The sequence below is a fragment of the Rhineura floridana genome, chromosome 7 (genome assembly GCF_030035675.1).
Source record: "Rhineura floridana isolate rRhiFlo1 chromosome 7, rRhiFlo1.hap2, whole genome shotgun sequence".
NCBI lineage: Eukaryota > Metazoa > Chordata > Lepidosauria > Squamata > Rhineuridae > Rhineura > Rhineura floridana.
The window spans coordinates 122,401,703-122,414,246 of NC_084486.1; the positions used below are offsets into that span (position 1 = coordinate 122,401,703).

At 40.9% G+C, this 12,544-nt stretch overlaps 1 protein-coding gene across 1 annotated transcript in view; it reads left to right on the top strand.

Annotated features, from left to right (window-relative positions):
- Positions 1-12,544, top strand: part of GMPS (guanine monophosphate synthase) — a 50,198-nt gene that overhangs the window by 17,185 nt on the left and 20,469 nt on the right. Inside the window, exons 3-5 of the mRNA XM_061637113.1 lie at positions 1,973-2,087; positions 11,277-11,374; positions 11,697-11,800. Coding sequence (XP_061493097.1) covers positions 1,973-2,087; positions 11,277-11,374; positions 11,697-11,800 — 317 coding nt within the window. The remainder of the gene's footprint in view (positions 1-1,972; positions 2,088-11,276; positions 11,375-11,696; positions 11,801-12,544) is intronic.

A 12,544-nucleotide genomic window follows, 5' to 3' on the forward strand; every position in this document is an offset into this window, starting at 1 on the left:
GCTGTCCAAGAAAAACTTTACTACTTGATTCCATAGATTGTGTGTCTAGGTCCTCAGAGGCCTATGGGAAAAATGTTCCCTGTTGAAAGCTCAAGCCAAAAAGAGTTCAGCTGAAACATTTGCCCAAGCCTACAAATAAAATGCCTATTGAACCATTGCAAGTTCAATATCAGAATTATATTTCCCCTACCCCCACATTCCAAGACATTAAAAGTCAGCCCAGATAAGAATATTTTAAGTCACTTCTAAAAATTTAAAAAAAGGTTCACTAATGCAATGAAAAGAGCTCTATAAATTGGTTTCATATGTAACATTTTGCAAAGAGTTGCTCCTCCCTCCTTTTAACTATTACATTAGGGAACCTTTTTGGGATCTGTACTTTTAGGTTCATAGCATGCCCCTGTTCTGGCTTTTAAGTATTTCTAGATAATATTTAGACTTGGATTTTGGAGATTCTCTAGAGACAAGAGATTACTGCTCTAAGGTAAAATGGTATTTTAGAATGTTGTGATCTGCTTTGAGGACCTGATGGTCGAACTTGGGATAGAAACCTAATAAATAACTGTAACATAGGGCATAAGACAGCATTAACTATGTACAGCTTTATAGGTAAACATCAACACCTTAAATTGTGCCTGCAGGATAGTAGGAAGGTAGTAGAGACATTGTAGCACTGGAGTAATATACTTTGTGCAATCTGCCCTCATTAGAAGCAGAGCTGCTGTATTTGTCAAAGTCTAAAAACTGTAGTCAGTCATTAAGGGAACGTTTGTGTAGAATGTGAGGCTAAAAGGGAATGAATAATGTCCCCCAGTCAGAATTGGGCAACATCAGAATTGTGTCTAGACCTACAGTGAATGTAAGGGAGACAGAATGGTGGCATTATGGCTGTCTGCCTCCTAATAGTAACTGGTGTTGGCCAAATATCACTGACATGTACACACAAAAAGGGGAAAGACTAGGTCTTGGGTCTAGGCCTCTTCATTCTCCCTGCTGTCATATCTGTGGAAATGGTGGAAAGAATGGTGCACAGAGGGATGTTTGTTTACATCTTGAGGACCTCTGAATATGAGATTAACTTGGAAATTATGGAAGGAGACAGTGGCCCCATTTGCACATAATGCTAGGCCAAACCATGGCTCAGCAAAAATATGAAGGTTCCCAAGGAGAATACCGCACATGCTTTGCTCTTCTCTGGGCCTTTTAGCTCAGTGTAATACGACAGCTAAGCCAAGGTTTGGCTTAATGTGTTGTCCAAACCTGGGATTGTGATACCTAAACCACGATACCAATTTCAGACAATATGCTAAGCCAAACCATGGCTTAGCTGCTCTTCTGCACTGAGTTAAAAAGTCTGAGGAGGCAGAAAGCAGGGGTGGGCTCTTCTCTGGAAGCCAGCATGTTTGCACAGTCTTGGTAAGCCATACATTGGCTTACCATACTGTCCAAATGAAGCCATTTGCAGAATGTATAGTGTTTAACTTGCCCTTTTAAGCTAGCTGTTTCAATATCTATTTCATTTTCAAGATTCTCTCTGCACCTAAAATAATTTTTCTTGGTATGGAAAATTGGAAACCTCAGATTCTTGAATCTAAATTGCTCTTAAATCTTTAAACTAGGAGATTTGAGACATAGCATCTAACATAATTTTAGTTTTTGCTGGTTGCTGACATTCAGAAGAACACTTCAGCAATTCTGAATGTTGCATTCAAAAGCTAATTATATGGTGGGTCTCATTTACTTGTTATAATTTTTAAAAAGCTGTGCTGATGAACAGATTTTTTTAGTCTAGATAATGTCAGTCTTGACAATTCGCTGTTCCAGTAATGCACATCTTGCTCATTTTATAGATTAAGATGCCATGATTCCCTTTATAAAGGTTTTGTGCAAGTAGATGGCAAAATGTAAATTTTATTACCGCAGTGTTTACTTCCAAAATCAATCTTTTTAAAATGATCTGTCTCCTTTGCAGGGCTATTATCATATCTGGAGGACCAAATTCGGTTTATGCAGAAGATGCTCCCTGGTTCGATCCAGCAATATTTACAATAGGCAAACCAGTTCTTGGAATCTGCTATGGCATGCAGGTGCAACTCCCATCTTCCACAAATATCATTTTATGACTGTGGTTTTATGACTTGGGTAAAAGAGCTTATCGTGTAACAGTACAATGTATGGAAATTATTTGAAGTAGATTTAAGCAGACAAATGGCTTTTCTGAAGAAATGGAGAAATTATGTGTTAATTCCTTACAGGAATTTTTAGTAATGCAGAATGCAGGTGCAGTCTGTGCATGGATACAAGGATTTTGCAAGCAGGTCTGTTGTTCTAAGTGCACAGAAGCCTGCTGTGTGGTGATTCATGAGCCTTTTGAGGCCATCACTCTGGAAGGGAAAAATATGCATAATTTAAAAAATGGGATTGCTGTGGTCTGTCAGTTACATTAAATTGGTTTGTTTTGGTATTTTATTTTAGCCTTGATATTTACGTGTAACATTTACACAGATTAATCTGGGATTATGATTAAGGCACTGAGAAGTTTACACACACGTTATGTTTTCTTACCCCCCTCCCCACAAAAAAAGAGAAGCTTTTTTTCTCGTTCACTATTTATGGAAGCACTTAAGATATACAAAGTCCTGAACATGAATAAAATGCATAGGTCCCTGCCTCACGGGCTCTCACAGTCCTGATAATGATATGAGACAGAAGGAGAGGTGATTTGGAGGGACAGTTTGTGTACAAGCTGGGTGAAGCAGAAATGGAAGCCAACAAACAAAAAGTTGGGGGGGGGCGGGAATTGCCTAACAATAAGAAATAATCACAACCAAGAAGGACATGCCAAAAGGAAAGAGATGTGTGTTTTTAATAGTTTTTTGAATGAGGACAAAGAGGAGGGCTGCCAAATAATTCAAAAGAGAGAGTTCCATGCCTAAGGAGTCGTGAGAGAGAATATACAAGGCAAGGAATAGCACAAGGAAGCAGAAGCTTAGTAAGCAGATTTGTAGTTGATGAATGGTGAGACCAAGAAGGAGAATAGAGAGAAAACAACAAAAATGATAAGGGCCATAACCATAACGAGGCCTGGAAGTTTAGCAGAAGTCTAAATTCAGTGTGGGACAGTAAAAGAAGCTAGAGCAGAGGAACCTTACAGAGGTGTAACATGATTAAAGCGTGAAGAGAAGAAAATGAAGCATGCCAGAAGTGTTGAGAATACAGATAATTGGTTTAAGTGGAGAAGTAGGAAAATCAGTAAGCAAATTATTGCAATAATTGGCATACGGTAGAATGAGAGTGTGACTAAGGATAGTATTAGAATAGGTAGATAGAAAAGGTTGACATTTAGAAATATTGGACCTGACATACCTTAACTAGAGCCGAAATTGGAAATGAGGCAGTGTGACGAAATGACAAGGCCTAAGATGTGACCAGCAGAATGAGCAGGGACAAATGTAGGTTAGTATAAAAGAATGGAGAAGAGAGAGAACTTTGGAGTATAGATACTGAAACTGCCAAGAGCAAGAGCACCAAGCAGAAAGTGAGGGAAAAGGTAAACTGGAACTTAGAAAGTGGGGGATGACTAGGAGCCTGGAGAACAGTATGTTGTAGCAATCTATAAATTAAAATGAGCATGAACTTCAACATGAGAAAGCAAAAAGGTAAAGGGAAAAGAGAATTTGGAACTGGAAAGAACACAAGACCAGTAGTAGATTACTGTATCACGTGCCCTGTAGGATGGGTCCAGTGGGAAACATGTAATGAATCTCATGAGAGAGGAGAGACCAGGCTAGCAGTGTCACTTGAAGAAATCCAGGTTTCTGTGAGAGCAGGAAGAGAGACTGAGAGATCCTTTGTGTGGCTGTTTCTCCCTTTTATGAAGTTCATTTATATTTATGTATCCAAGGCAATGACCGTGGCGCAGAGTGGTAAGCGGCGGTAATGCAGCCGAAGCTCTGCTCACGGCTGGAGTTTGATTCCAATGGAAGGAGGAAGTCGAATCTCCAGTAAAAGGGGTCGAGGTCCACTCAGCCTTCCATCCATCCGTGGTTGGTAAAATGAGTACCCGGCATACGCTGGGGGGTAAAGAAAGGCTGGGGAAGGAACTGGCAATCCCACCCCATATATACGGTCTGCCTAGTAAACGTTGCAAGACGTCACCCTAAGAGTCGGAAACAACTCGCACTATAAGTGCGGGGACACCTTTACCTTTTATCCAAGGCAATATGTTTCAGTACCATGTGCTGGGGAACCAGAGTGGGAGTGTGCTATTGCACTCATGTCTTGCTTATGAGCTTCCCTCCCATAGGCGTCTGGTTGGCCACTGTGAGAACAGAATGCTGGACTAGATAGGCCTTTGTTCTGATCCAGCAGAGGGGTTCTTATGTTCCATGCAAGGCTGACCTGAAGTCATTGAAAAGCCTTGACAAAATCTGGGGACACAAAAAGTGATTTCTGTCTATATAAATGGAACTATCCCAGAGTTATACTGCCTCACATTAGTACACAGATCCAAAAAACACTACCAGCCCCAGGACTGAGCCTGGGTGAGCTTGCACAAGGTATACAGGCTCTATTTGTCTATGTAAAACCAAGTACTCAGCTTAAAAGTTTGTTGTAACAATGTAGAAGCAGTCAAGCATGATGAATGCCATGTCAAAACAGAACTCCATTAAATAGCAAGGCTTTGTGAGAGATCAGTTACAGTATAGTGAGAAATAATAATAAAGCAAGTTTTTAAATTGCTGGCTGTAATAGTCATGCTTATATGCACAAGGAGTAGCCAGATGTTTGTGAACCCTGTGATCCAAGACAGAAATACGGGCCTACTGGTGGTCCAAGTGGAATGGATAAACTTTCACTATGGTGTGATGTTAAAGGAATAATGACAAGCTTTTTCACATCTGTATGAACACTATAATAAACAAATGGAATAGTGATATCCTAGTACTTTATTAATGATTGCTGTATCGCGAAAGGAGCTGGATATTGGAACCAGAAATAACAATGAAGTTTTTAGAAATTATTTATTACATTTTTATACCACCCTTTCTGAAGAGACTCCAGGGTAGTTTTCAACATAGAACATAACAATGACAGCTGGTGGCTCCATGTCAGTGAGGCAGTGGAATCTGCTCCAGGCTTTAGTCCAAACTTCCAAGGCGCTGCAACCTGCCGAAGCCTGCTTCTGAGGTGCAAGGAGTAGCTTCAGCACCTTGGACAGCTCCTTGAAAGTTTGGACTAAAATCCAGAGCGGATTCCACTGACATGGAGCCACCAGCCACCACTGGAACATAATAAACAATATATGTCAATGCTTAACATAATATCTGTATAATACAAAGATTAAAGGGATTATAATAAGAAATACATAATAAAATACAAAGTTATTTCCTGCTTATCTTAGGTACAACTGTAAAATGTAATACTTATGTAACATCAACAACTTAAGAAATAACAGAGAGGAAAATCAGGAGCAGGGTATATTTTTATATAGGGTATATACAGAAGCAATATACAAGGGCACAGTCTACTCTCTATGCAAAAGTAGCTCTTAATTCCCTACTCCATCCTTCACAGAAAATGACAGACGCTGCCAGTTCCCACCTGGAAACTTTCCTTTCTTCTGTATATGCATGTTTCCATATGTCCAGTGCAGACACACAGCTAGATCATGTTTATGATAAATTAGATACCTATACCTTCCTGAACGCACTCATTATTGGTGCTGGGTTCTCAAGCAGACTGGGTGATAAATCTGTTTTAGGGTTGTAATGCTCAGACGGCAGGTAGGGGCTTACATGATTTCTCTTCCATTTAAAAGAAATAAATCCGAAACCCTGACAATAGAACAGTAGAAGTTCTGACATCTAGTTTTTCTGTGTATAGCAAGTTGTTAGAATGGAGGAGCAATTATGTGTTCCAGCTGCAGCCTTGAGTGGTAGAATCCAGGAACACGTTTATCAATTCAGTTGTCGGTGAGAATGAGAGGCTGGGTTCAGCGACTTGAGATATGGCCAGTTGCGGGTTTTCTTTGGTGATTTTTTTCTTGAAACTGTTTTCACACTCAACCTTCAAACTGTTAATTAAACTCTGGGGAGAGTTTTTTTGGTAAATAATTAATTTCATTAGAAATTGTTTATAAAACAAACAAAATCAACAAACATCTATCCTGTGGTCCCCGTAAATAATCACCACCAACACCTGTCAGATTAAAGCCATTTCAGAGTTGATAATGCTATTATTAAACTATATTATTGTATCCCACCAAAATGTGGGCTGTAAAACACGTAGATGTGTCTCTTTTGTGATGGTTAACATAAGCCAAAAGAGGTAGCCACACTGTCCTAATACTTATCTTGCTGAATTTTACCTTAAGCAAACCTATACTTTTGCATTGGTCTTTAGAAGCAACTTAGCGGCTTGTTGAGTGTTCCTCAAACGGAAATTCCTCAGACGGGTGTACAGCCGTAGACTGTGGTTCTGTGTTCAAATCTAAGCTCAGCCACGAGCACCTTTAGGTCTTTGTCCTGAAATCAGGGATGGAATGGGTTAGGAAACAATATGAATCTGCATAACAAGGTTGTATTTATAAGCAGTGTATAGCTGTGTGTTCTAGACTGGTTCAGAATGCACATAACTGTGTGGATTGACTTAATTATGGTATTAATATATGCAATATTATCATGCATTCCATCAGCCCACATGGGAATAAAATGGCTTCTGTGGTATCCAGGGATGAGATCAAGTGAAAAATAATTAAGTAGGGCATAGAAAATTTTTAGGCATGCATTTATTTGTTTTGCTAAGCATGCTACCAAAGATGAAGCTAAGCAGTGCTCCATAGTCTACTGAAAATAAATTATCTCCTGTGCCTTGGGAGGCTAATTAAACAGGAGACTGATAACTCTGTATTATCCTTTAGTAGAAATACACTCACGATTATAAAGATGCTGTGAGCAGACCTTCTGGGACGTTGTGCAGCCCAATCGATTGCATGCTTGCTTGACAGTAAATTGCACTGAATTCAGTGAGATTTACTCCCAATGAAGTATACTTTGGGTTGCAGCTCTAGCCTCTGCAGTTGGAAGCTAAAGATGATAGGCTACATAATTCTTTCTTACTGCATTAGTGAATCTCTCCCAGTCAAGAAATGTGTTGTATTTGCATGTATTAGTCTCTTATTAACGTCATCTTTTAGGTATGTACAACAATTTAGACACAAAATTAAAACACAAACTAATACAGAAAAATAGATAAGATAAAATACAACCTTGCCCCAGAAAAAAAAAATACAAATACATGGAAAGGGCTGGAGTAATCCCATAGGGGTGAAAACAGAGTGCTCAAATGCTTTCAGGAGAGAGACTAAAACAGTATTATTTTTTGAAACAAAATTTTAACACTAACAATGGTAAAAGATGTTAAAAGGGCTGGGTTAGCAAAAAAAGAGATCTTCATCTGGTACTAAAAAGATGTCACTGTAGGTAGCAGGAGAGCCTCTCTAGGGAGAGCATTCTACAGCTAGGGGGGCACTATTGAAAAGGCTTTTCTCTCACTGATGCGCACACACACTGTTGCCATCCTCTGTACTTCAGATGGAGAGGGCACTCATAAAAGAGATGAAGCCCTTCAACACTCACTAAGACAGAGTTTCCCAAACGTATGAGTTGTGACTGCTTGACAAGCTAATACACTTGTCACTGACCGCAGACCAAATTCTTAGGTGTGTGAATGTAAGTGAAATAACGTCAAGAAACGACAATATATTATCAACCTTTATTCACCATTACCAGGAATCATAATCATAAATAATATAAAATAAGCTATTCTATTGTGGAATCTCCATTTAGATTTACTGTTACAATCCTCCCCTGCAGGGATGGTGGATAGAGTAAATGGGCTGCTCACAGAGACTAATGAAATCCACTGGATTACTGAATGCCCTGGGGGAGTTCCCAGTAGATAGAGCAGGTGACTTTGTTGAAGCCCTTGTCACACTGTGGAGCAACGAGGTGCATCTGGCTCTTGACATGGTTGCCACTGAGCGCCCTCTCTGGCATTGTGGAGCCTAGTTTGCGCCTTGCTACACCAGTAAGCTAAGGGCAATGAAACAGGCTGGATGATGGCTAGAGCGCAATTGCTGTGAGGCTGATTGGGCACAAGTAAAATATAACTCTGTACTGTGTGGCGGTTAGGACAGCGAAGGCGGCCCACTTCTCTGCCACCATCGCATCCTCAAGTAGTCGTCCAATGGAGCTTTTCCGTATTGTTAGGAATCTGTTGACATCAGCTTAGACCCTTCGAAGGTGCACTGTGAGTTGTTGGCAAGGCACTTTGAGGGTAAAGTTGCTCGCATCTTGATGCCCCATCCACATCTAGTGTAATCCCCAGTGAGGTCTGCTGCAACTTCTTCAGAACAGTTTCAGTTGATGCAGCTTGATGATGTGGACAAGGTGCTTACGTTGATGCGGCCAGCAATGTGTCCTCTTGACCCTTGCCGTTCTTGACTTATTAAAGCTTGCTGAGGAGGTTTGACTGAGTGGATCCAGGGTGTGGTCAATGTGTCATTGCGGGAGGGAGTGGTTCCAGCCGCCCTGAAAGAGGCAGTGATCTGACCCACCCTGGACCCATTGGTTTGTGACAACTACTGCTTGGTCGCAAATACCCCCTTTTTAGGAAGGTGATCGAGAGGGTTGTGGCATAGCAATTGCTAGTACTCATAGATAAAACAGATTATCTTGACCCATTCCAGTCTGGATTCAGGCCTGGTTATGGGACTGAATCAGCCTTTGTTCCCCTGATTTATGACCTCTTTCGAGAGAAGGACAGGAGGAGTGCAATCCTATTATTCTTACTTCATCTCTCGGAAGCTTTTGATACCATTGACCATGGTGTCCTTCTGGACTGACTTGATGAGATGCGTATTGGAGGCACTGTTTTACAGTGGTTCTGATCCTACCTCCAGGGTCATTTTCAGAGAATAGCATTGAGTGATTGTCTTTCGGGGCCCTGGCTGTTATGCTGTGGGGTGCTGCAGGGTACCATCTTGTCCCCAATGCTGTTTAACATCTGTATTGAAGCCTCTGAGAGCAATCATCAGGAGATTTGGCATGAGGTGTTAGCAGTACGCTGATGATACCCAACTATTTCTCTGTAACATCTCAAGTGGGAGAGGCCATGCAAGCCCTGGACTTGGTGGTGGGCTGGATGAAGGCCAATACAGTAAGTCTGAATCCTAGTAAGACAGAGGTGCAGTGGATTGATGGTTCCCAACTTCAGATAATTGGTCAGTTTCCTGCTTTGAATGGGGTTTTACTCCCTCTGAGAGAGCAGGTTCATAGTCTGGGGGTGTTCCTGGTTCCATCTTCATTGGTAGAGGCCTAGGTGACCTCAGTGGCTAGGAGTGCCTTTTACCAGCTTCGGCTGGTAAGACAGCTGGGGCCATTTCTGGACTGGGATAGCCTGACCTCTGTTGGCCTTGCACTGGTAACCTCCAGGTTGGATTACTGTGATGTGTTCTATGTAAGGCTGCAAGGTTACCAGGAACCTCAGCTGTCTCGAGAGACAGCAACCTAGAGGAGCGAGCAAGCAAGCACCCAGATGCTCACGTACTCACTCCCAGGGCAGGTCTTCTCTAGTCCCCCAGTGCTGTAGCTGTTCCCTTATTAAGTTCCAGACTTAATAGGCATAAAGTGACAAATCACTGGGTCCAGATTGCATCCACCCAAGAGTTCTCTACTCAAATGTGAGATTGCTGATCTTCTAACAAAGTTATGTAATTTGTCTCTCAAATCCACCTCCATACCCAAAGACTGTAAAATGGCCATTGTGACACCAACCTTTAAAAAGGGATCCAGGAGGGATCCCAAAAATTACAGGCCATTTAGCCTAACATCTGTGCCAGGCATTCTAACAGCACGTGCTGAGCTCTGACACCAGGTCTTTTGCCTTGTTTATCTGTGCTTCATGGTTTTAAACTTTGTATGGTTTTTAAAATTGTATATTTGTTTTTAATGTTCAGTGTTCTTAATTTTTGTAAACCGCCCAGAGAGCTTTGGCTATGGGGCGGTGTATAAATGTAATAAATAAATAAATAAATAAATATGTGGGGCTGTCCTTGAGGTTGGTCTGGAAGCTGCAGCTTGTGCAAAATGTGGCAGCGTGACTGCTCACTGGGGCAGGGTATCGCCAACATGTCATTCTGCTGCTGAAAGAATTGCACTGGCTGCCCATTAGCTACCGGGTTAAGTTCAAGGTTCTGGTTTTGGTGTACAAAGCCCTATACAGCTTGGGACACGATACTTGAAAGATCGACTTACCCCTTATATACCCAGTTGATCACTATGCTGTGCAGGTGAGGGCCTCCTGCAGATACCATCTTATCGGGAGGTCTGTTCCACACAACATAGGAAATGGACCTTTAGTGTAGTGGCTTTCAACAAACCTTTTAAGTAGAGACATTATCCCAGTCTGCTCCTGTGTTAGAATTGCTTTTTAAGATGTTTTTAAAGCTTTTTTTTTTAAGATGTTTTTAAAGATGTTTTGTTTTAATATATTTTAATGTCTGTTTTTATGATTTTTTTTAGTGTTTCTGTTTGGGCTCCTACTGGGAGGAAGGGGGGATATAAATTTAATAAATAATAATAATCTTATTAAATACAGAGGTTCCTCATAAGGGAGATGCACTCTGTACATACCTATGCCCATTATTTCGGAGATTCATAGTTCCCAAGGTTTTTTTTAATTAGGTCAGCAATAGCTACTTTGGAAAACCCTGCGCTAAGACAAAAGAAAGATGACTTAGTAAACCTAGCTTCTTTTTCTCCCAGAAGTTTGTAATTATTTAAGTAAGTGATTTTAGTGCGAGTTAGAGATCTGGAGAAAGGCGGGAGCGCAGCAGACACCTGTATGCTGCATGTGTTGCCCTCTCTCTTCCCCCCCTGCATTCTCCACCATTAAAGAGCTAGTAGGAATCCTTTGAGGCTAAAAAGAGAAAATCAGAACCAGCCGGTCGTTCTATAGCAGTGAAGTGGGGAGCAGTGCAGGCAAGCAGAGGAGGGGCTGGATGACGAACTCAGAGAAATTATTTGCAGTGCTTAGCTTTAATATCCAAAGTAGCTGCAGCTCTGTAGCTGATGATGGGCATCTGGTGTGCTGAACGATCTTTCTTATCCCCGGCTAATTCTGTGCATGACGATGCTAGTGCAGAGGTGAACAGTATTGATGATGGTAGGACTGAATTGTTGGCAGCTCACAAACTTTTCTGTTTTTGACAGATGATGAACAAGGTGTTTGGAGGTACAGTACACAAAAAAGATGTTAGGGAAGATGGAGTCTTCAGCATTACTCTGGATAATACATGTTCACTGTTCAGGTATGCAGACACTCTTGGCACCTAAAAATGGAGGGGAGGTTTAATTGGGTTATAAGGGGCAACTTTTAATGGAAACAGGTTGAATTAATTGTTGCTGAAGCAGAAAAGACTTTCCCTTCTCAGCCCCCCCCCCGCATGCTCCCTCCTGTTGCTCTGCTTTGCTCACATTTCGAACCATGAAAAAAATCGAAGAATATTAATTGGTGCAAGACAACATCAACCAACCTGTTGTTTACTTAATGGTGCATTGTGTTTTAAATTGATGGCTATTAATAATGTTATACATTTTATTTGGTGATCATGTTCTTTTGGTCCTGCTTAGGGGACTCCAGAAGGAAGAGATTGTGCTGCTCACCCATGGAGATAGCGTAGATAAAGTAGCAGATGGATTCAAAGTTGTTGCACAGTCTGGCAATGTTATAGCAGGTTTGTATTTTCCACATCATTGCCATCAATTTGCTCATAAAAAACCTGTCAGGCAAAATACAGAATAAATATAATACAAAACTGATGGGTGATATCCAATATTAGTCATACTCAGAATGAACATTGAAGTCAATGGACAGTCACTGATTTTAGTGGGTCTTCTCTATGACTTGGGTATCTCCCTATCCATGTAAACTTAAACCCCAGCCATTTTTCTTCTTGGATTTGAAGCAAAAGTTAATATTTTAAAAATGTATATTGGCAAGGTCCAGTTGAAACAGAAAAGCATGGGTAATTATTTTAGTTTTCAGTGGTAAATGACAAGGAGTTAAATTGTTTTCAGTATTTTAAATTAGAGAAGTTTGGATGCAACAGAGTTACAAATAGGAAGCACATATTTGTGATTCCTCTTACTCTTCAAGATGGAAATGTCCAAAGCAGCTTTGATCCTGATTCTCCCTGCTATCATGTAGGAGAAACAAGCCACAATTCCTTAGCATCACATCCAAACTAGGGGTTGTGATTTATTTTGCTCAAGCCATGATCAGAAAACCAAGAACAATCCTTACTACATAAGAAAGTTTTGTTCAGAGATTTTGTTCTGCACGTGCTGTTTTTTCATTGCTTTAGATTAGGCAAATGTAAGCCTCTCATAGCTTAATTGTTATGTGTATCTGCACACAGAATAAGAGCAGCATATGCTTAGATTTTGGCAGGGTGGGGAATCCAAATTCTAACTGTACT